Raw genomic sequence first — 25,981 nt, 5'->3', positions numbered from 1 at the left:
ATTTTCATTATCTAATATTTGCTGATGACCGTGAAGATTTTTACGTAGATAATATTGACCGTGAATTTTTTTCTTTGCATCAGATTTTGGTACGTCACATCGTGACGTACCAAATAGATTGAATTCTACTGCTTGTCACTGATGTTTACGTTTCTACAAATTTATTAAAAGTAAATTTGTAATTTAAATATGGAATTGGTCATTATAGATTGAGTTTGGATTCGTATCAATGTATCGTACTTTGATTATTATTACTGGCTATACTACTAGGTTCTAAAAATCGTCAGGATGAGCTAAGTAAAATAGAACATAGGATTAATGATAATGGATATAGTAATGATGTAATGAACATAATAATTTATAGATAAAATAAAAATAACAAAATTGATTACAATGATTCAAAGAACTCTGATCTTTTTAAAATATATATATGGAGTGTTCCTGGACGTACTCCCCGAATTTCAGGTACTGGTTTAGGACACCAAAGTAAGCAAAAATGTTCATATCAACATAAGTCCTATTTTGCTTTGTTTTCCTTCTGGACGCCATTTTGTGATTTTCAAAAAAAAAAATTATTTCGGATAAACCTACTTTACCGATGGGTAAACCTACTTTTAAATTTGGCAAATCTAACCCTAATGGTTTCGATTGGAAAATGTCATCATCGATATGCTTATTCTCAGAATTTGTCATCAGACGCAAATAAAGAAGTCGACAGAAAAATTTAAATCGGCGTATTTATTTTATTTTTTTGTGGCTGAAACAACTGTTTTGAAGCTGAAACCGCTTCTGCTGTGCCTGATTGTCAAAACCCTTTCATTGGTTGTTATTTGTTTTTAACTTGTGTATGATTAAAAATATTTTTTGATATAACTTGACTATATAACCAACTATAACCTAACCGTGACGGTTTAGTAAACACTAATCCAGTACTGTAATAACATTTTATTTTTGTTTAGACGTGTAACAAGTAAATGCAAATTTATTTATTAAATTTTAGGTTATTTACAGTTTAAAATAAAATAAATTCATTGTAATGTTTTATAATGTTATTTATGCCTGAAGTGAAATTTATCTTTTTTTGTAATAATTTGATTTAAATATTTTTATCGTTATTTATATTGTTGTGGTATTTATTTTTACAGTTTAACGATATGAAAACAAAAATTGTATAATTTTAATGAAATCTGACCAAGTTTTAACTTAATAAAGAAAAAAAATTATCTTTTAGATAAATAATTTCATTTTTTTAATAAGTAAATGGTAATAAATAGCATTGAAAAGTGTGTTTTTTTTTTTTTTGCTAATTTAAATTACTGATGTATGAATGTAATCTTTCGTTAAAGAATCGCATCATAAATTTCAGATTTCTTTATACAGAGTAAATCATCTGTTCGCGTAGTGATACCGGCTCTTTCTGAGCCTTTCTGCTGGTGAAAATCATGAAAAGTGTTTGTATAAAAATGGGCCTGGAAACGATCCGTTAGCGAGTTACGGTTAGCGAAAGATTTCGCCCTGATTCTTGGGCAAAGAGTTTAAACCCAAATTAAAGGGTAAACTTGATGGTTTCTTACGGTTTTTAATCTAATCAATTGATTAAAATAGGTTTCAGAACCGTATCTCCAGTAATTTTCATAATATTCGACGTAAAACAGAAAAAATTGTTGTCTAAAAACACGTTTTTTTAGGTTTGTAGTATAAAAACACTATTGAATGGCTAATGAATCCGTAAAACTTATTATTAAAACTTGTAGAGAATTTAATTCTGAAAAAATTGATGTCAAGTAACTCAATAAAAAACGAACACATGTTCAAGAAATTTTTTTTTTTTATTAAAACTTGCTGTATGTAAACGAAGGGATTACACGTACAAAGTATCTTTAACAGTTTTTTTTTTTAACAGTGATACAAAAATTAGTGTTGTATTAAAGCTATTAATAAAATAAAATTACTAATTTTGTTCAGATAATAAAATTTATGATCATTCTCGAATTCGTTGTCAAATTGAAAATTTGAGAAATTATGATTTTGTAAGTTGGTAACATATAAATCACCTGGCCAAAAATGCATTTAATGTCGTGTCATCATTGCATGTTCTGCGTTACTGTTGTAAATTGTTGCCTGTACGGTGCATTTTAATTATGTTTGTTGTGGCGGTGAATGTCACGCGGGACTCTGCGATGGAGCCGAGTGGGAGTAGGAGGTCTATCCGCCTCTCCCTAGTGGACCAGACCGAAGTCCATAATTTAACCTTAGTCTGGGGTTTGAATGAAGTTGAGATCAAATAAGGGAACTAGGACTAAATTTCGTTATTGCGAACAACATCTTTGGTGGTATGTTATGTTTAATTGCCTCGATTTACGAAACATTCACGAAATTGACTGTAAATAGAACTAGGCATGGAGTTCGCGCTTCCGCGAGCTCGGTTAGCTAGTTCAGAGGGATACGATGTAGGACATTCAAGATGTCCGGACGAGGCCTACAGCGAAGGCCAAAGCTGAGTTAATAAATCACCGATGCAAATGTCTACCGAGACATTTACATCGGTGGCATCCCAAAGAGGCAAGGTTTATTACTATGAGATGTAAAAAGTCAGAGGGCGGCAGACGACACCCGTTAAGCCCAACAGGGCTTTGAACGGGGGGGGGGGGCGACCGGAACGTCAAGGTTTATTACTATGAGATGTAAAAAGTCAGAGGGCGGCAGACGACACCCGTTAAGCCCAACAGGGCTAGGAACGGGGGGGGGGCGACCGGAACGTCACTAGGCGTGTGTGTTTCCCGTAAAGGGTTGGGATGTGTGTTTGTTGTAATGGGTATCATCCTACAGAAATGCGTTTATTATTTACGACTGAGGAATACGCCGAAAGGATATTTGTCTTGGAGGTGTGTGATGGAAATGCAACTGCTGCTGTTGCTGAATATCAAACACGTTTTCCTAACGTATAGTTCCAAATACTGAAACATTAAATACGCTATGAGAAACGGTTACACTTTCTAGGATTATTACTCAACACGACCGTTCTGCCCATCATGATACCGGTATTTATAAAATTGAGGCTACTGAACGCAGTCCGGTCGTTAGTACCCGGCGGTTCGATTTATGGTGTGGAGGACATTCCGTAATCAACGAGTTCAAAATCTTCAACTAATAACATCCTCTTCGTTTGCAGTATTGCAACTGGTTGAATATGAACTGCCGATTGCACAGGTTCATTTTATTTAGTAACACGGTCCTTTCTTTTTCTTGTTTAGCCTCCGGGAATTACCGTTCAGATATTACTTCAGAGGATGAATGAGGATGATATGCATGTCATATGTTATGTAAATGAAGTGTAGTCTTGTACAGTCTCAGTTCGACCATTCCTAAGATGTGTGGTTAATTGAAACCCAATTACCATAGAACACCGGTAACCACGATCTAGTATTCAAATCCGTATAAAAATAATTGACTTCACTAGGACTTGAACGCTGGAATTCTCGACTTCCAAATCAGTTGATTTGGGAAGACGCGTTCACCACTAAACCAATCCGGTGGGTCAAGTAACACGGCCCAGTTTACTCTGGAGGGCATCTTCGCAACCAACACATATTGAGTAGTAGTCAATCCACATACGTCAGTAGAACGTAATTTCCAATACCTTAGGAAATTTTCGCTAGCTATACTTCTCTTAACAGAGAGTTTCTGAACCCGTGTTTATTTTAACTTTTTTCATTATTTTCGCTAGTGGAATGAGCTCAGAAAGCGCCGGTAACAATACATTAATTACTCTGTATACAGTAGTGCTAGGATAGGTTTTACCCATTTACCTATCTTGTAAACAACAGTAAAGATCAAGTATCAGTATTTCAACAGATACCATTGTCTATCTATCTTACTTCCAGTATCAGTACAGGAATAATTTCTCTTTTTAATTAAAAAAAAATATTATCAAATATAATATTTATAACCGTAATTAATATTATGACCTTGCCTTCTTTTATTACACGCCAACGTTTATCTTACTTCCTTTCTGTTTCAATTTGGTTTATCCCTCCCTGAATATGCTAATATCCACCATAACCTATAATTTTCCCCATAAGGAGTTGCATGTATCTTATTTGAATTTCATGAATTTCTGATTTAGTGATAGGTAAAAAAAATTCAGACTGTTGACAGGAATCACCCAACTGCAACCCCTTTCTCACTTCTCCGAACTCTTATGATATTTTATGAAACATGTAAATGTTGCTTATATCTACAAAACATTTAGTGACCTAACTAATATTATTTTGCAACAACAGTTGCGAATGTAACTGTTTGTATGAATAATTATTTATTGTAAAAGTATTGAATTTGTGATCTACTTTCTAATTTCATTGTTTTCAGTTATTCGTTTCATCTTAGCCACTGGCATTATGATTGTGTATTAATTAGATGATTAATTAAGTATATATACACTCGTGTATGTATATATAGATATTACTTTTATTACTTTCCCTTCCATAGCTATATTGCTGTTAAATAACAAATATAAAGGGAAAGTGTATATAACCCATAATTTTTCTGTCGGTTTTTTTTGTGCAAATTTCATTGGTCCATGATACCCTGAGTCCAAAAAACGTAAAAAAAAACAATCAAAATTTCCAGATGTTTGTACATGCGAGAGGTATCTCTAAAGTAAAGACCGTTTCATTGTAAAAAAATTTGTTCTGAAAACTTTAATAATTTTTTATTTCTGTTAAACTAACCTCTGTTAAACTATATACCTTATATTACTTTTCTATATAATCGCCACATGAATTAAGACATCGTAGCGAAACACCAGCCTCAATATACCCTCGTCGTATTCTTCTAATGCCAGTCCATTTAGCCACTGATTAACGGCATTTTTAAGTTCATCGTCACCCGCGAATCGCTTACCGCTCAATAATTCTTTTAATTTCCCAAACAAATGGTAATCAGAAGGAGCTAAGTCTGGACTATATGGTGGCTGATCGTAAATCTCCCATCCAAATATTCTCAGTGAATCACGTTCGGACTCGCAACATGTAGTCGTGCATTATCGTGCAGCAGGACGATGCCGTCCGTCAGCCACCGCGTCGCCGATTTTGAATGGCACACCGTAACTTACATAGAGTTTTGCAGTAGGCTTCTGCATTTATAGTCGTTCCACGCGGCGTGAAATCACTCAGCAGTATGCCAAATCGAACGAAAAGACTGTGGCCATCAGGTTGCGTTCAAATGTTTGTGGCTTGACCTTTGTCGGTCTGGTTGGTGATTGAGATGGCGCCATTCACTTAACTGGCGTGTAATACGAAATCCGTGTTTCATCGCCGGTAACAGTTGAATTAAGGAACTCATCGACTTTTTATTTGTAGCGCGTTAAAAATTACGTAGCAGATCCTATTCGGATTTTTCTGTGATGTTCCGTTAAGACGTGCGGCACCCAACGTGCACTAACCTTTCTGAAACCTTAATAGTCATATGAACAATGCGACTGATAACAGCTCTTGAAACACCAGGAAAAAAAGGGCCGGGTCGGAAACCGTTGAGCCACGATCTTTCTGATTTCATCTACGCATTTCAACAAGTGCTCGGTAATTATCGAGGGCCTCCGAACGTTCATCATGCACAATAATTCCGTTACCTCTAAACCTTTTAACCATTTTCAGACGTTTCTTTCATTCATTACATTATCACCGTACACAGCAACCAACTGCTTATGAATTTCAGCCGGCTTAATGCTTTGTTAATGGTTTAAAATCGTATGACTCCACGTATTTCACAGTTGGCGGCAACATCGATTTTCCTATTCATTTTATAATATTGTAACTCGCACGTAATCAAAGATACTACAATGCGACACCTTACAGACAACAATGTAGTGTGTATATTACTAGCGTGGCCATGAACGACATAGGTCCGGTAACTTTAAGGAAAAAATTTCCCATCAGTATTTACTTCAGATATATCCCTTGTATATGTGTTGTTTTGTATTTTAATTAGTACCTCTGGGCTGGTTCTACATAAATTCTCTGAAAATCGAAAAAAAATTACTCTATATGGAGCATTGGTGGCATTAAATTTTGGGAAAAATTAAAAATGGGATTAAGGTAATTTTCATCATTTTGAATTTTTGTATTGCGGTCGTAAAAAAATTGAGTTTTAGTGCGATGAAAGTACTTAAGTTTTAAAAATTTCAAAATTTTAATTCAGGCAGAATTAGGAATGGGAGGATATTTAGTATTATTTCTAATCGGTTTTCACCTTGTCTTGAAAACCTGTTGATTTAAAAATGAAATTTAACACAAATATTTGACTCTGCCAGTTTTGACTTGATTTTTGACCCAATCTGACAAGGGGCATCACAGTAGCCATGTTATTTTTTATTATTTTCCCAATAGGCTGTCTTGGGAAGTATTGGCTGAACTTAAGTGACTGATTTGTGATGTAAAAATGAAGAAAAGGTTCGTGTGAACAAATGCGAATCTCGCTTTATTTTAACTTTTTCCTACATTTTTTCATTCCTAATTAGCTATATGGGATCTGCTGTGACAAAACAGCGTGATGTGATTGAAATTGAAGTGGAAGGTAAAAAGTTTGTAAAAACAAGCATAAATTTTCAGACTGTGACAATTTCCAGTTTTTCACCCCTACAGACAAGCAGGTAAGTTGGCACTTGATTTCACATTTATTAGTTTTATTCTAATGACAATAAGCAGATCTTATATTAACATGCGAGATCTAATTAAAATATTTCCTTATAATAAAATTATGTAATGGGTAATAAATCTTTACATGAGGTGATTTTACTACATTTGATACCAGCTAGAACTGTATCGCCAGAACCTGTAGGTACACTGTGGAAACCAATTTCCGAAATTGTTTACTAATTTATCTAAAACTGATTTTCCTTTCGAAATCATTTTCTGTTAATAGTTTATAATTTATTTGATAAATTTCAAGTAAAAATATTAAACTCATAAATATTTCAAAACCCAATGGCATATTTTGAAATAAAGGTCCATCAAAGGCAGAGTCAGGAAAGAATTTACAAAATAAAATGTAAAAAGCTAAAATTAATGTGTGAATATAAACAAAGAAGAATTTATTAAAATAAAAAATGTCACTGAAGATGTGCTTGGGCCCGAAAATGTTTTGATGAACATAAAAAAGTAAAGGTAAGAGTGTTCTCTGATTCTGTGCTTTGCAGAGGTTAAAAAAATATTATTATATATTACATGTAGTTATTTAACATACAGAGAAATGGACTTTACAAAATTTTATCTAAATAAATTAATATATTTATATATACACACAAGTAGATTTTATAATGCTACCTGTATACAGGTAGGTATAAGCAGGTTAAAAAGAAATGAAAATTTATTCTATAATTCACATGCGTATAATCTACAGTTAATTATACAGTTAATTTAACAGTGATCTGCTGATGCAAATACCTTAGAGAAAATTTTTTTTATAGATATACTGTGAGTACTCAACTCACATTCACTGTAATTTAGTAATAAATCCATCTTTATAACCTTTAAAAGTAAATATAACAAACAAGAAAATAATGACAATTTTATTACAGGTAATAATTCGAACAATCATAGGTAGTAAATTTTTTCAATGTAATGACTGATCGTAACTTTTCTTGAAATAACCGTATAGATTATATTTGTAAAAATATTATAAGCTGAAATGTATTAGATCCTAAAATTATCTCTCTCTGTGATGATAGATTAATTGAAGTTCTCTTTAGTGGATTTATAATCTTCCTTGTACAGTGTTCAATATTGTTGTGGGGTCTCATCATCTAAAAAATTTTAGAACGAATTTCTTAGGCTGTAGAAGAAAGACTAGATACATGGTTGTAATAAGCAAGTGTGAAACATATACATAATTTTGTTTAATTATTTATGAAGCAGTAATCAAATGTTTATAAAGTAAATTGTTATGATAAAAAATGGAACAATTATGATGATTGAAGTTTATAGAATAACAAAAATGTGAAGTCATTATCGGTTAGGTCAAATATTTTTTTGTCATCTGTCATTTGACTGGTTTGATGCAGCTCTTCAAGATTCCATATCTAGTGCCAGTCGTTTCATTTCAGTATATCCCCTACATCCCTAACAATTTGTTTCCTTTTTCATATTCCAAATGTTGCTTGCCTGCACAATTTTTTCCTACCTACCTGTCCCTCCAATATCAAAGCGACTATTCCAGGATACCTTAATCTGTGGCTTATAAGTCTATCTCTTCTTTTAGCTATATTTTTCCAAATGCTTCTTTCGTCATCAATTTGCCACAGCACCTCATCATTTGTCACTTTGTCCACCCGTCTGATTTTTAACTGTTCCTATAGCACTGCATTTCAAAAACGTCTAATATTTCCTTCTCGGGTACTCTGATCATCCAAGTTTCACTTCCATATAAAGTTATGCTCCAGACATATACTTTCAAAAATGTTTTCCTGACATTTAAATTAATTTTTGATGTAAACAAATTATATTTCTTACTGAAGGCTCGTTTTGCTTGTGCTATTCGGCATTTTATATCGCTCCTGCTTCGTCCATCTTTAGTAATTCTACTTCCCAAATAACAAAATTCTTCTACCTGCATTGTCTTCTTGTCCTATTTTTATTCAGCATTCCATCTACTTTATTTCTATTACATTTCATTACTTTCGTTTTGTTCTTGTTTATTTTCCTGTGGTAGTTCTTATGTACGACTTCATTGTTTCTTCTAAATCTTTTTTACTCTCGACTAGAATTACTATATCATCAGCAAATTGTATTATCTTTATCATTCCGCCTTGCACTGTTGTTTAACATCATTGACTGCTAGTAATTTTATGGAGAAATTACTATTTGACATTAGTAATTATGACGATGTAAAAATAGTTCTAAAAAAAATGGCTAAATCTGATTTAAATTAATTTTTTTTTTAATCCTTTGAAGAATTCCTTTCTATCTCATAGTTTAAGTGACTGCTTCCCAAATTGTGGTCATGGGTACCTTTTTCTGCTGTAAAAAACTTTGAACTACTAATGCTTTCTGAAAAATTGGTGTTTATATAGGGAGAAAACAAACTTCTGAATCGAATCAGAATTGAGAATTTAACGTTGTGTTCATTCACTTTAAATGTAGTGCTGTTTGGGAACCATAAACAATGTCAACATAAAAATCATTAATCTTGAGTTGTATTGTACGGTATCTTTTTATTTTTAATAGAAATATAACATAATTAAGGTTTTAACATAATTATAACATAATTTTTTTATTGTCAGTATTACCCTAAGTAATTTTAGTAAGAAATAGGAAAAAAAGAATGTCGGTATATATTTATGAATTATTGTGAAATTTCTCAGTTTATCGGCTCTCCAAAAATAATTTATTTTTACCTGGCAAATCGTAAGAAAAACATTCGGGTAATTAAATTCAACTACCGACTTGGTAATTCAGTTCTAAATTACCAGGGAATAGTTTTTTAAAAATAAAAATATAAGAAAAATTCACTTTGTAATAGAAATAAGAATGAAAGGTTAAAATTATTGTCCGTGGTAAAAGTTAGGATAGATACATTAAGTAATTAATTCAATCGGTTGAATGTACCAATTATTTTGACATCGGATGAATAATACAATAGAAAGACCCACACGTAGAAGCCAGTCAGAGTATTTTTCTATTTAGAGTTGTATTTTTTCTCTGATGTTTTAAAATTATGGTATCTGAATTAAATTTACCCAAAAGTAAGAGATATTGTTATTCCTTCGTTGTAATTTTAGTTTCATATCTGTTACAGGAAGTCAGCTCATAACCATACCGGTTCAGACACCAAGTGGAATGAAGGTAAGATGAAATATTTACGGTATGTATCTATGTATGGGTGTGTTCTTCAATGAAAGTACTTTGATGTAGTATTATACTGTCATAAACTAAATTCGATCAGCAATGGTAAAGGACTAGTTACCAGGAATGCAGTTTTATGAAGGATGACAAGAGTAAGAATAAGAACAGTAATTAATCAGTTAATTCAGTAGTTTGTAAAATCTGCTGGATTAATTTATAAAATCTTTTCAATTAGTAGGCAGCATTTTGTAACAGCAAAAATGTAAGTGAACCTTTTAATGGAATTCTCTTATAGTAGTGCATCATATAGTTTATTATAGTGTTCATATTTTCCCCTTTTTTACTTGTGTTAATATTTTTTATTTTACTTAATTTCACTAATTTTTTATGTTTGTTAACATTAATTTTATAGATATATCTTATGTATTTTAATCATTCATTAATTATACATTGTATTGTATATTATGGTGAAAATATTAACTACTGTATGGAGTATCAAAAAGATTTATCTGATTTCGGAAGGTTTTAAAATACTGTTCACCATATCGAATGAACCACACAGCATATAAAAGGAGAATTCTAGCTTTTCACTTAGTTGCCAGCAGGTACCTCCCTCTTCATGTACTTCCTTCAATCTGCATCAAGATGGCTAACTAGCGGCAGAAAGCATTCTCTGTTTCAGTAATTGTGAGTCAATGATGATGTGTGGCATGGTTTTCATTGACATTACCTTAGCACTGCACCGCCTACTGCTCTGTACATTCTACATTTGTACCAACAAATTCAAGAAACAGGATCTTTGTCTAATGGAAAATCTACAGGTCGCTCCCATGTGTCAGATGAAAACGTTGAATGCATCTGACATCGTTTTGTACTTAGCCTAGGGAAGTGCATGTTGAGAAGTAGCCACCTTTCTTCATATGACTGGTGTGTTTTGTGGTGACGTTTGTTATTCAAATCGTTCAGGATTCAATTGATACAAGCCCTTCACAGAGGTGATAAACAATAATGTGACAAGTTTTCTGAATTCATCCTTGACAAGCAGGAAGATGAAACTTTATTTTTGTGCTTAGTATTCAGTGATGATGTCATACTTCATTTAAATGGAAAAGCGAACCGGCACATTGTATGGGTGATCAGAGCTGTCTCATGCAATAATCAAGCGTGATAGACTTTACAAAAGTCTATATCTTCTGAATCGTTATCCAAGAAAACGTTTACGGTTCGTAATTTTTCATAACAGTTAAACAGAAATCAGATATTTAGAAATGTTTCAGAATTGGTTTTTCTTGGAGTTACAAGTAGATTTTGATCAATTTATTTTCCAGCAGGGCGGAGCACCGCCGCACTGGCATTTGCAAATTTAGACATTTCTTAACAATGGCTTCCACAATGATGGATCAGCTGTAAGGGGTGTACTAATTTGGCATTTCACCACCTGACATTACCGTCGCCCGGTCTCATTATCAGTGATTTTTTTCACATGGGTTTTTGTAAAAGCCTCCATATTATATACCTTCCCCTTCAGCAACTGTGGACGACTTTGAAACAGCTTAACAACAGCGATGTCTGCAGTAATACCTGACATGATCACTGAGAATGGGATGAATTTTAGATAGTTTAGCTGCGTGCCATGTATTTGTCGGGAGCTGTATTGAGCATTTTTGAAAATTGTAATTAAAATTTCATATTCAAACATGTAGTTTATAATTCACTGCAAGATTATATGTTCGTTTGTTTATAAAATAAAGCCTTTTAAAATCAGATGAATCTTTTTGATACTTAGTGTATTATATTAAATTAAATAATTATAAATTTACTTAGGAAGCGTGCATTCTATATTAATTTGTTTTACTTTATTTACAAAAGTCAGCATTATTGTTTGGTTGTAATCACATAATTTCAACCGCTTAGAATTTTTGTCAACATATCCTTCATTGTGTTGCATTACATATGATTTTATTTAAAATCTTATGTTGAAAAGCTGAAGTAAAAAGTAATTTATGACAGAGCAGTAGTAGAAATATGGGAGGATCTCTTGTTAAAAATGCTGCCTATTAACAGAAAAATTGTAATTAATAAATCAATAATTAGACAGTAATGTTGTGTACATAAACAACATTATTTAATTAATTTAAAAAAAAGTTATGATTATATTTAGGTCTGTTCGACTGTAATTCCTGCAACTTGATTGTTTCATGAAATGTCTCATGAGTTAACATACTAGAAATTGACGGATATATGATAGGATAAAATGCCTATGTCCAAAGCAGTGATTGGCTTCAGTCATGGGCTTGTTATAAAATACTTTCACAGATTGCTGAAGTTTCACTGCATGTTGTCATTTATTTTAATGTTTGTAATTTTTATAGCCGAGTGGGGTAAAAGTAGTTTTTCATTACTATTACTTATCTAATTACAGCTGTTCAAACAGATATTGTTATTTCCCTACTCATTCCAGACTGCATGTTCACAAAGTATTGTCACAATTACTCAGTATTTTACCCTGAATGTTAATGAAATGAATTAATGTTTCTATAGTATTTGTTTTTGTTCATTACAAAATTTATTTTGGTTGTTTAATAAAAATAAAGTAATAGAAATAAACATCAACAACCAGCAGTTTGGATTAATAGATTTTTATGTAATTTTGTATGATGACTTCAGAATACAAGTCAACTAAATTAAATTTTGGTCCCAGTTGGTTTAGGAAGTGAAGAGATATGGTCACCATGGCAAAATTTTTTTTCATAATTCTTACTTACACTTTATTGTTCCACTTAATTTTCCTCCTAAGAAATAGCAGTCTATCAATGGTGAAATCCTCAGTTGCTAGAGATGCATATTTCCTGTCTTGGCCAGGAAAGTTATTCGATTGTTTGCATGCTTTTTTATTTGCTTTTTATTTTGTTATAAAATATTGTTTATTTTATAAACAATTTTTTGTTTTTATAAACAAATATTTAATGTCACGTTCATTAGTGAATGCACCTAAAAATTAATAACAATTGCTACAGTTTCTATACTAAACTGTTATTACAGTTTTTGAGTGCTTGTCAGTATTTAGTTCAGGTTTTACAGAAAGTTGCATAATACATCACATATATGCCAAGTTAGAGATTTGAAGAAAGTTGTGTAGGTAATGCAAGCTACCGTTCAGTACATGGAGAAAAATCCTTTTCTATACTTTAAAAAAATATTTGGTTTGTACTTTTCCATCTAGTGCTTCAGCAGAGCTGTTGCTCTAGAAGGGCAAGTATTGTAATCGATCCAATCGGGACATATGTGATTTTCACTGGATCTTGATGTTTTGACACCTAAGGAACCCAAAAAAAACCAGATACAAATTTCCTGGATGTTAATGTTCATATGTACATGGTGTGTTTGGTTTCTGCCTCTAAATCACCTTATATCTCCAGAACTATTGTACCGATTTTGACCAAACTTGGTCAGATTACTTCTATATATAGGGCATTGATGCCATTAAATTTTCAACTTAAAAGGTCAAGGGGGTGAGGCTGTAGAGCAACGTCACTCTCAATATCTTAAAATTTCACCTAATTAAGCTCTTATTTTTCTTAGGCACATTTGTTAACAATTAAAGAATAGTAATATTTCCAAAATTGCACCTTCACCCCTAAAAATGATCTAAATAAACTAGCAGCTAAGTGTATACTGTCTCAATAGCACCTCTTCTCACCACAAGGAGCGCTAGTGAAGCACTCATGTACTGCTGCTGTAGTTGCTTGTTATGTTGTGACATCCAAGTGAGCAGTAGAATTAAATAAATGGTTAATATTTAAAGTGTAAAAAATTTATTTAAAGTGGCCACTATTACTGCCTCACTGCACGAATGAAATGTGGTATGTGCATGCTCTTTAGTTGGAATCATTGAATTAAATAAATAAAAAATATTATATTTGAATAAAATAATAAATATTTTAAATTAAATTGTCTGTGTAAGCTGTGAATCAGAAAAAAGCCGCGTGACAGGAAAGTCCTGCAACTGTGTTGTCAGTTTTTTTAACAATGTGTGAATAATAAAAATGGAAGTCATAATCTAACAAATACCCAGTAAAATTTTCACCCTAATCAAAGTTTGCAGGAAGATAAGTCTAAATGATATAGATTTAGTTAGATTACGGCAGAAATTATTCATGCTGCTTCTAGCATATTGTTACTACATTTTATCTGAATTAATTTTTTCCAAATAAAGGTAATTTGCAACTGAGAACTTTTATTTTATTATCTAAAATAAAAGATGTTAGAAAACGTCTGTAAAAGATGCTCTGAAAAAATTGTGATCATAAGTTTGAAAACTATGTGTTTATTACACAAAAAAAAAGAGGAAAGTATTTAGTGATAATAAATAATTTTCAGCCTTTCACGTTGGACTTGTATAATGACAATTGAAGTGATTATATTTGTGACTTCGAGAAGAATAATTGATTTTAATTTTGAGATAACATTATGGTAATAACAGTGTCATTTACTGTTTGTAAAAAAATTGAAAATATATTTGTTATTGTATTAAAAATAAAAATTAAATTAGTAATATTGATCTGCATATAAAATATTGTGTTTTAATTCATACTGGTCAGATTTTTTCCCCGTAGTTTTATTATTTAGAAAAAATACATCTGAAGACCAGAGGTAAGTGGTTCTGTGTTATTTGCTTTTGTTTTTACTTTTATTTGTGAATAAAAGCTTGTTATTATATAATATGTTATAATATACATTAAATGTGGTGCTTCATATAAAAATGAATTCAGTACAAGTGAAAAAGTTAGCGTAAATAGAATTTTTTTAAATGAAATTTACTGCGATAAGCTGTATAAACATGTCTTCCATACATTGAATCAACACTGTTTAAAAAAAAAAGTTCTAATAATTACTGGACTATTCTTTTAAAAATATTTTATGTGTAAGTTGGGTATCATCATACAGGTATATCTTGCTTCAGTTGTTTAATATTGTAGTAAATGCAAATTTAACTGATTTAGTGAGTAAGTAGAGATACCCAGATAGCAGTATGCTAATTTTATTTTGGCTAATAATTACTAGAACGATGTCAATTAAAAAAAAAAAAGATTAACTTTTTGTTAACTAAAAATCCAATTATTTAGTGCAATGTCTTTGTAAATTTATACGATACAGTGTAAATAAAATAAAACTAAAAAAAAAATAATGCCACCTTATAAAAACAAAAAAATAATACATTATAAATCATAGATGTTGATGCCAAATTAAAAATAACTATTAGCACTTACAACTTTCTTTCTTCATATTGTGTTAATTTTAAAAACCCAAAACTTAAAGAAGATTTACTAAAATATTATTTTTTATTAAAATATTTATCAGTTTTATTTAAAATATTGATATTTCTACAAAAAGTGGTTGCCCGTACAAACAAAAGCTACTCGTAGGAAACTGTGCTTTAATTGAAATAAGAAAATAAATGCAGAAAAATAAAGATAAGTGACTACTATTAAGTGTGAGCTATGACTATCTGATTAAGTTACATATGGAAATAAATATTATTTTTTTTAACCTTAAATTTTTCAATTAATTTTCTGGAATTTTCACCAAAAACAAAATTTCTAGTAGTTTGTGTAGAAAATATAATTGTTAATGTAAAATAATGTCCACTTTTTTATCTGGAAAAAGGTTATAACAGGATCATTAAATATTAACAAATTTTCTCTACAAAATAAGAAAATAATCATTCATGTGAAAACTAAGTCGTAACTATATATGATAAAAAAAGTATGCATACCTGTTGAGTTAAGGACTCTAAATTTTTGAAATCTAGTAATTGAGAATAACTTTTTGTATTCCAAAACTGGTAATAGAAAGGATATAAATGATTACAACTAAAAATGAAAAGCTGGACCCTAAAGAAAGATAGTTAAGATCACTAGAAAGGAAGAAGGTGAGCACTTTGTACATCGGTGAGGCAGCAGCTTCTCACGGTCGAAGAATTTAAGGATGTGATTTTTCTCTTAGTAATTAGCCCTTTATTCTGGTCAGCTGTAGACAAAATTGAAATCGCCTAGATGGTTGTGAATGTGGGATAATGCACACAGTACTTCAGGAATGAAGAAGAAGAAGAAGAAACGCTTCCATTTCAAACTTTTCTTTACCAGAATTTACACTTTTTAATATCAAGGATCTCGATAATAACACAATCTTATATTATTAAAGTTCACTTTTGTTATACTTTAATGTATGGACGTTTTTAACTGTGATATTTGAAAAATAAATTTTAGAGTTTAAAAAATAAAATTTTTTTATGAATCGTTCAGATTACAAAAAAATATATTTATTTTTGGTTTTATTGATCCATCATTGATGGCAGATTGATAATTATAAATTTCATATTATTATATTAGTACATATTTTTTCTTTCCTTTGTTTTTTTTTAGGTTGTTCAAAATTCAGCTTCACAAAAAGCAAATTTTATATCGCCAATATTAGATCATAGTGGATCTCGTAAACGACAAGAAGTAGAAAGTGATTTCACACCGGAATAGTAAGCGATAATTTTTCTTATTTAATTACATTCTATTCATGAGTTGTTCTTATTTAACATGTAGGATTTTACTTTATTTTAAGATTATATTACTTAAATATAATTAAAATTAAACATTTTGTTGTCTCTAGTCTCAGAAAAACCATTTTGGGGACAAAAATCTTTAATATATTCCAATGACTGAAGCATATTGGTTATGTAGACATTGAGATCTTCCAATTTACCCTTACATTGAACTGCTGTCCCGTACAGTACATTGGTACACCTACTATTACAGTTAATCGGCAAGAATAAGTATAATAGAACATTTATTGTGTTGTTAGAGGGCTGAGATTTGAATCCAGTGTAAGGGTATGTATTTCAAATCCATTTATACAGGTTTTTCAGAAAATAGAAATAATAAACTGCTTAATATTGATTTGTTTATTAGCTTATGTTCTTGTCTGTTTTCATTTTATTTGTTAACAATGTTAATAAAACATTCTTATCATGTTTCTCAGCTATGAGGAGAGTTTATTAATGTATTTTAATAATAAGTTGTGTAAATTTCAATTGAAGAATGTAATATTAAAAAAAAAACTTGCAGTTCATAAAGTGTTTTGTCTGAGGTAAATTAAAGGTGTGTAGTGTCTGATTGAAAAATTTATTTTAAGTTAGAAAAAACGTTTTTTATCAGCTAAAGTACTTCGATGAATGGGGAACGGATTATGTAGAATAATGAAATTAGCTATAGGTAAAAACCGTACATTTATTTTTTAATCATTAATTCAGTGAAAGCTTCTTATAACATGACTACAGATGTATATTTACGTCATTTAAATCTTACTGCATAAAAGAGTTGTTCATACACTTAATCATCAATTAGATATTATGATATTTGGACAATAATACTCAGTTTTGTTTAAAAACAGCTAATACAAATTTTTTATGAAATAGTTTGTGTTTCCACTGACATCTTGAATTAGTTTAAAATGCAAAAGTAATACAACCTGGTCATATATTTTGTTGATTGTGGCTGGCTCTCATCATAGTGTTTGGTAGACTTGGCAGGGCAGCAAAAATGTCAGCATATTTATAATAAAAAAAATGTTAACATACACATTGTTACAACAAATTCATTCCATTACAGACATCATCGTACATGAACATATTCATATTTTTCTTAATATAATTAATATACAGATTATATCTTGCATTTATTTACAGCTGTTATTAGAGATCAATGCAAACATAATGATTTTTCTCAATTGTTTATGTATTATTAAAAAACGTAATCGATTTCATTAGACATTTATATAAAAGATAATTCCACCATTCCATTAAAAATGATTTAGTAGAATTATTATAATTAAATTTAGCTTATTATGAAAGCAATAAAATTCCATTAATATAACTTCACAGGAATATTAACTTCTTTGTTAATAGCAAAATATAGACATAAACATTTTTTGTTAGCTCACTTGATCTCTTAACAGCTTGAGAAGTGATTAACGTACGTTACTTTTACGGTAACGGTATGAAACACTTTATTAATGAACCGATTTTATGGTATATTTATTTTCCATACACGTCTAAATTATAAAGAATTGACTTAAAAATGGTAAACTAATAATATTGTATTGTGGGTTAAGTTTTTGTCATTATTTCTGTATAATAGTTGTTATTATTGAACTTGATTAATTTTTTAAAATGATCGGCTGAAAGTAATTTTCTCTTTTAAATTCTTTAACAGGTATGGAAGATTTTAAAGGATTGAAATTAAATTCTTAATAGCACATATTATTTCATGCCTTTAGTGAAGGTGATTGTGACAGAAGGGTGGAATTTTATGAGAAATTTCTTATTTGTTTCTGAAGTAGATTGTTTAACTTGTGAAATGTTAATGTTAATTGTGAAATGTCTCAGATTATTAATCTGATTAAACACACTTAAAATTCAATTGGCCTTGGAAACCATGAAGATCATGTTTATTGGTCTGTTAAAAATCTTCATATAATAGTTATGGAGAAGGAACGTACCTAGAATTCATATTTGATGTGGGAACACAAAAGAAAAGAAGTATTAGGTCCTTATCTCTTCAGTGGAAATGTGTAATTCGTAACTTGAGATCTAAAACATGTTATTCCTAAACATTTAAAACAACTTTGTGTTTGGTATCAGCCGTTCATGTGTATGACTGCAAGATACGGTGTCTCCTCTCTAAACTCCTCAACTTTAGAGACTTTGTCGATCTAACATTTCCTGAGCGGATAAAGCGTTGAAGAACAATTGAATAGTTCATGAAATTTGCCTTCTTGTGATTTCTCATTTTGGAGAATCAACAAAGAAATGGTATTATTTCAGTTCCATATGGCCTAATCTATTTCTAGCTGTCTATTAAAAACTGTTGATTTTATAAATGACAAATTTTATAAATTGAAAAAGATGTGTAATTCATAATAATAAATAAAGGCAGAAGGATGTCACATTTGAACATTTACTCTAATGTGTATTAAATACGTAATAATAAAAAATGTTCTTTTGTTATACCTTTTTTAACTGTTTTCTTATTAATTTTTTGAGAAACTGATTTTTAGCTTACCTGAAAGTTCATGTTATTATACATATAATATATATATATATATATTATATACCTGTATGTATATTTAAACAAAACATAGTGTTGCTTATGTAAAATAAAGTAAGTTTCTGTTATTATAAAACATGAATCTAAGTTTGTGAAAAAATATTTGGCAGTGAACGTAAAAGTACAATATTTTTTCTATCTAAATTTATAGAGAATGAAGCAAAGTAAAAAAAAAAAAGCTCATGTGTACTTATATGCACATAAGAAGTTATACTTCTTTGACATGAATAAAAAAATATTTTTTTTTATGCATCAAACTAATTTGAACTGAGTCAAACTATTGATAGACAACATTAAATATCATGAATAAAAGGTTGAATAAATAACAATTAAATTAAATAATGATTTATTTTATACTGTTTAAAAAGTATTGAAATATCTGTTGTCATGTAAAACGAAGTTCATAGAATATATTTTGATTACTTTAGTTACTTTAATTCTTTGGATGACGATTGAATAGGCATGAGGGTTATCAGCAGCTTATGTTAGGAAAGATATGATACAAATTGTTTTATTTTATAATAGTATATTTTATCAAAAATTTTGTTTTTGGTAAATTTAAAAATATTTCAAATCAAGAATTTATCTGATGTATGCTATTTTCTGTGTCATTAAAGAATATAATTTTACTCATATAAAATAATAAATATGCACTGCAATATAAATAAACTTTTATGAATATGAACAACAATACAACAATATTCACAGTTTAAAATATGTCTTTAGAAATACATGTATATTAATATATATTTATTACGACTCAATATCTGTTATGTTTACAACACGTGCTAATCACTTAATTGCATTGAACGACTGACCGAATTAGATACTACACGCATGTGTGTGCAAACTGATCCACTTGGGCCTGGGCAATCCTTCATGGTGTGTTACATTGGTGCATGCGACTTCCGTAACTTGCTGAAAATACACTCTGATCAGTTTCTCCTATTGTGCCAAAAGAAATATAACTTCAAAAATCAACTTGTGGTATGGGTTCAGCGTGTTTTAGATATCCAGAACAGGAATTGTAAGAGAGTGGAAATTATCTTTACAAGATGATTTTTCCTAATGACCTATTGAGAAGAAGAATTACACACAATTTTTATCTCATCAAAAAAACTGTCCCTACTGTAAAGTGCTACAAAACTTTTAGGAGAATGTTCAGGTTCAACAGGATTCAGAATGATTTCGGATGTATACAGATGAGAACATCAGTTAACAGTGTACCACTAATAGAAAAAGAACATATACAAATGAAAATAACTGCTTATTTAAAATCAGTAAGGAAAAAGAGATTGAAAGTGGACATTCTTTATCCACAGGTAAATTAATAGGCGTTGAAAAAATATATTTATTAGATGTTAAATAAATTTTGTTAGTTTTTTGAATGTTTTAAATTACACAACATTTGAAGATGAAGACTTTTATAATAAATGTAAATAGAGTAATCATCAAGAAAAACATGTGGAATGTAACATCTCGGAAATGAGTGAACAATTGTGCAATAACATCACAAATAGAATGACAGTCTGTAAATAATGATGAATCCAGTCAATATTTTAATTATAAGTTAGGATAATGGTATGAGTTGATTTCTATAAAAAGAATTAGTTTTTACGTGTTAGAAAAACATTAATAAAATGTTTTGTTCAAGTTTTTGGTTTTTAAAAAATTATTTGTTTTTTATTTTACAGTAAAAGGCGGAAAACGGAGAAAGGTGGAAAGGGATTAAGGCATTTTTCAATGAAAGTATGTGAAAAAGTACGGAGAAAAGGGACCACATCATACAATGAGGTAGCTGATGAACTGGTTGCTGAATTTAGCAATCCTAACATTGTTACCACACCTGACCAGGTTTGTGCCATGAAATATTGTTGAAATAATAGCCTTATAACAAAGTATTAGATACTTTTCTTTTGAAGTTCGATTTTGTTGTTTCTGATTAATAGCAAAAAAGTTTGATATTGAGAACAGTTGTTCTTTCAGATAGCGTTTTGATTACTATCAGATTGAAAATTTAAAATAAAACTTTTAAAACCTTTAAATTTTATTGCAGATATTGATTTATTATATAAGGAATAGATACAGCTGTAGGATTCTTTTTATCACATGGGGTACCCAAAAAAATGTATTTTCTATAGACAAGTGGGGTGGCAGTGCTGCCCTCACCTGTTAGGTACATTTACTAGACTCTCCCTGCTCAGTTGGCATGGTACCATTCATGAGAAACCAACACGAGCAGACAAAGTGGTAGTTTTCTTAAGTCCCTCCCAACGCTTTCAGCAATTTTGCAGTGGCAAACATTTTGGAGCAATGCACCACCATCGGATTCTGTTTCTTGTTGAAGAAAACAGTGACAGAAACAGTTTCAATGCTTTGGAAATTTTATGGGAAGAAAGCTCAGACAGGCAAGAATTTACAAGTGGTCTGCTCAGTTCAGAAGTCAAAATGTCACTTGAAGATGATCCTCATTCAGATCGTCGCTCAAAAATGTTTAAAGGTCAGACAAAAATGTTTAAAAAGTGCGTGATCCCATCATGTTTGATCATTGCAGAACAGTCAACGTAGAAATAACTATAATTTTGTGGAGTTCATGCCAAAAAATCTTTATTGAAGGTAGAACATGAAACATGTTGCGGCAAAGTTTGTTCCACAACTCCTTTTTGTTGATCAAAGGGACAACTCTCTGAGAGTGTGCCAGGAATTGAAAGAACAGGCACAAACTAACCTGGATTTTGGGAAAAGTCAAACAGGGGATGAATCTTGGTGTTATGGCTGTGACCCTGAAACAAAACAGGAGTCCATCCAGTGGAATATGGCTTTGTCGTCCAGACAAAAAAAAAGCATAGCGAGTGTAATCAAATGTTAAGTCCATGATGGTTTGTTTTTTCAGCGTCAAAGTACCATTCATGTTGAATTTGTTACTCATGGCACTACAGTATTACTATCTACAAGTGCTGAAGTGATTGCATGAGTCAGTGAGAAAAAATGTCCTGAATTGTGATCGAGGGGGCTGGTGCTTCATTATGACAATGCTCCTGCCCACACAGCATTGAAAATCAGCCAGTTTTTGACAAAAACTGCATGACAATAGCTTCTCACCCCCTTACTTGCCCAACCAAGCCATCTGCGACTTCTTTTTATTCTCAAGAATGAAGAAAATCTCAAAGGGAAAGCATTTTCAAGACTTAAAAGAGGTTAAGAAAAAATTGCTGGAAGCACTTAACAGCATTAGGTTCAGAAGAGTATAAAAAATGTTTCGAACAGTGGAAAAATCATTGCGACAAGCGAATATCATCTAATGGACAGACAGTATTTTGAAGAAGATTGATGGTTATCTTAAATAAAAAAAAATTAAATAAATAACATCTCTTTTTTGTATCTCTGCATATTTTGCATAAAAATTATTGTTTATTAATTCACTATAGTGACTTTTATATTTACGTAATATAAGCAGATTTTTTTTATCAATAAGGAATGTTTTTAATAAATTTTTAAATGCTTAAAAAACTGGCATTGACTGAAATTCCCAAAAAATCTTCCCCACTTTCATCATAAGAAATTAGCAGCTGTGTCCTTATTGTGGACCTGAATCATGCAAATCTATATTTTCATAGAACTTCGTGTATTTTCAGTAATGTGTAAAAAATATAATAATAATAATTGATATTTTATAAGCCTGAAAATGTTCAAGTGAATTAAATAATTGAATACCTTTAATACTATAATATTAATATGTGCAGGTGTTGCTATATTAAGAATTGCCATACTTTGCTAATCATGGCAACTCTTAAATAAATTTTCAAACTTAGAAAAGTGAAGTTTAATAAACACATTTCGTCGAATTAATCTACCTTTCAGTATGAAACCACCACTCTTCAGGCATTCAGCTTAAAGATTTTAAATGGAAAGAGTAAAGATATCATTTTAAAGGGTTGAAAAACAAACGTTTTGAATTAATAAACCTCAGGCTACTACAACTTTTTGTAACCATTTAATGTTTTTCATAGCTACTTAGAAAATTGGTCTACAGCACCCCTTTATTAATCTGTTAACAGGGAAACACTAAAAAAAATGAAATTGTGCAATTGCTCTTACTTCAGAATGACTATTTTTTTGGTATAAGATTGCTAATGTAAAACAATTTGGGGAAAAAATGGTGTTCGCTATTTTGGTTAGGGTTGTAGCCCAAAGTTTTGTTTTGTCACAATGCCACTCTTTCCATTTCAAATTTTTAAATTGCCTTTCCCTTTTAGATGCTTGTGATGTTGTGATTCCATAATGAAAAATAGATCATTTCAAATAGGGGCATTTGCTAAATTTTATTTTTATGTTTAACTGTTGAAAAGTAATTTAAGGATTGAAAAATTATTTATCTATATATTTATAGATAAAAACTTCTCATAAATTGATGTATCTAATTTGTGATCAGGTGATAAGTAAACCTTAATGATAAATAAAAATTAAGGCCTGTTCAATTTACAAAAACTATCGGTGTTATAATTTTTTGTTAGTAATGGCTTGGGTCAGTACAGTACCCACTAATGAATTTTTATATTTCCTGTTGCAGCTTCACTTGTGAAATATATAATCAGAATTACTAATTAAATTACCATTAATGTTACCAAATCTCATAGAGATTAATTCAATAGTGGTAGCATAAAATAGCAAAAATTTAAGAAATGAATATCTCATTTAGGATAGTTGGAAATGGGGAAAATTTGCAATCATTGTTAGAAATTTATTTTTAGATATTGACATGAAGATTACTTACACCAAAAATCAAGTTGATATCTTCATTTGTTACTGAGAAATTAAAAAAAAATAGTCAGGTTTAAAAATAGATTCAAAAATCCATTTTAATCCTTTAAACCCAGAATTTAAAAGTATCCTTTCTTTAATGTACACTTACACCATAAGCAGAACTTGCATTCAAATTTTCATCAATTTATCTCAGTAGTTTTTGCTCAGCTTTGGTTACACACTGGGGATCAAATAACAGTTTTTTTTTGTGTCAGGAAGAAAAATATGAGATTCTGATAGTATTTTTACTCCTGAATTCAAATATGATATCGGTTTTTCCCCATCAAGCTAGGTTTCTGAGAGACGGGTATTTATAATTTCAAACATTTTAATACTTTCTGCATTCTTTACTACACAATATTCTAACATTTGACTCATCTAGAAACTAATAAATGATGATATTTTCTATTATACTTCACTTGTGGAGCATCCCTCTTGATCGTCTAATAATAATCGGCCTGCATATTAGGATTACATTGGCCTGATACCTCTTTTCCATACCTGAAATCTCCTGATGAAAGTGTTTCCCGTGCTCATCCTTCACTGCGCCAAGATTTTCCAGGAAGAAATCTAGGTGCGAGTGCAGGAAGTGTACTTCTAAGGACATATTACAAACCAAATTTTTATAAGGTGTTATGAGATCATTGACTATATCATGGTAATTTTATGCCTTTTGATTTTCCAAAAAAACTCAAACATTTGGCAAACATTTTTGAATGCTTGCCAAGCTGCTTTCTCCAGTGGATTCAATAGTAACTGGATTAGGTGGTGTTATTATACTGAGGAACTGAAAACTTAAGGGTATTTAATAACCTTATTTAATCAACATTTATGGCAATTAAGTTAAATTTAAGGTTCATTAGGCCAGATATATTTTTAATTTCTGTCGAACAAAAGACAAAAATGTTGCTTTAAAGCAAAATCAAGTAACTGACAGCATAATGTTTAATTAGTGCAGTTAGATGTCAGTCTGTTGATTTTTCTTGTTGAAAGGTAAGTATGCTTTTCCATAATTAACAGGCATCATCCAGTGTTCAATAAAATGTTTATTTTAACACTGTACTAGGTTTACTCTTATATTCACCAGTAATTTAGTGATATCATCTTTACTTTTTGTCTGGAAATATCCCTGCTTCAAATTTCAGTCATGTCTTGCAGATATAACGCAGTAAAAGATTCCCCTGTGTGTTAATGTCACACTCAAGCTTCAGCATAAATGGTAAGTTGATTGTAAAAATAAATTAGAATAATAAAAATTTTTTGGTACTTTTTTCTTTCGGTACTTTCAATTTACATTGAGAAAAAAAATTATGTTTGTATGAAAATGTTTTAAATAACATTTAACTTATTGTAACATTTAAATAACATCTATCTTATTGTATACTAGTGTAAATTTCAGTTTTTCCTTTTTTTTCTTTATTTATTTATTTTATTTTTAACAAAATATATTTTTCTGTTTGAATTATCAGCAGTATGACCAGAAAAACATTCGGCGAAGAGTTTATGATGCATTGAATGTTTTAATGGCTATGAATATAATTTCGAAAGAGAAAAAAGAAATTCGGTGGTTGGGTTTACCAACAAATTCTGTACAAGAATGTCGTAATCTCATCAAAGAGAAAAAACAATTATCAGAACGTATCAAACATAAAACACAACGTTTACACGATCTCTTATTGCAGGTAAGTTTAGCTTATTTAATTTTATTAAAATTTCAATATGATATAGAATTAATGTTACATGTTTTTATTTGCTGAAATAATTCATTAGCATTTCAAATTAATTTACTTTGTTACTTTTGCAAGAAAATATTATTTTATTAAGAATTCACTTAAACATCAAAAAACAAATCGTTTACATTTACGTAGAATTACACTGAAAAAAAGAAGTTTTTTCTGCCTTTTTTATAAAAATAAAACTAATCTGAAATATGTAGTTAAAGTATGGGCTTATTCTCATCAAATGTTAGATTGTTTGGTATTTGTTTCAGTGGCCATTTTTAAAAACGTTTTGTCAATCCATTTCCAGTAGTCATTTAAAAATAATTTTTTAAATGATGCTAGTCATGGGTGAATTTCCCCTGGCAATGAAAAGAGTTGCTGTTTTTCTGCTCTTTAAGAAAGAGTGGAACAACAGTTATTTTCATTAGTTCTTCCAGTTCTTTTCATTGTTGAGCAGATC

At 30.4% G+C, this 25,981-nt stretch overlaps 1 protein-coding gene across 4 annotated transcripts in view; it reads left to right on the top strand.

Annotated features, from left to right (window-relative positions):
- The window catches only part of Dp (transcription factor Dp), a 438,878-nt gene that overhangs the window by 395,095 nt on the left and 17,802 nt on the right, over positions 1–25,981 (top strand). For all 4 annotated transcript variants that reach the window (XM_075357897.1, XM_075357900.1, XM_075357899.1 and 1 more), the window contains 4 exons: positions 9,793–9,839; positions 16,265–16,371; positions 20,692–20,851; positions 25,270–25,482. In XM_075357897.1, the coding sequence (XP_075214012.1) occupies positions 9,793–9,839; positions 16,265–16,371; positions 20,692–20,851; positions 25,270–25,482 (527 nt within the window). The remainder of the gene's footprint in view (positions 1–9,792; positions 9,840–16,264; positions 16,372–20,691; positions 20,852–25,269; positions 25,483–25,981) is intronic.

Source organism: Lycorma delicatula, chromosome 2 (assembly GCF_047948215.1).
Source record: "Lycorma delicatula isolate Av1 chromosome 2, ASM4794821v1, whole genome shotgun sequence".
NCBI classification, from domain to species: domain Eukaryota; kingdom Metazoa; phylum Arthropoda; class Insecta; order Hemiptera; family Fulgoridae; genus Lycorma; species Lycorma delicatula.
Note: the sequence above shows the minus strand (reverse complement) of the source record. Positions and strands in the feature narration are given on the sequence as shown.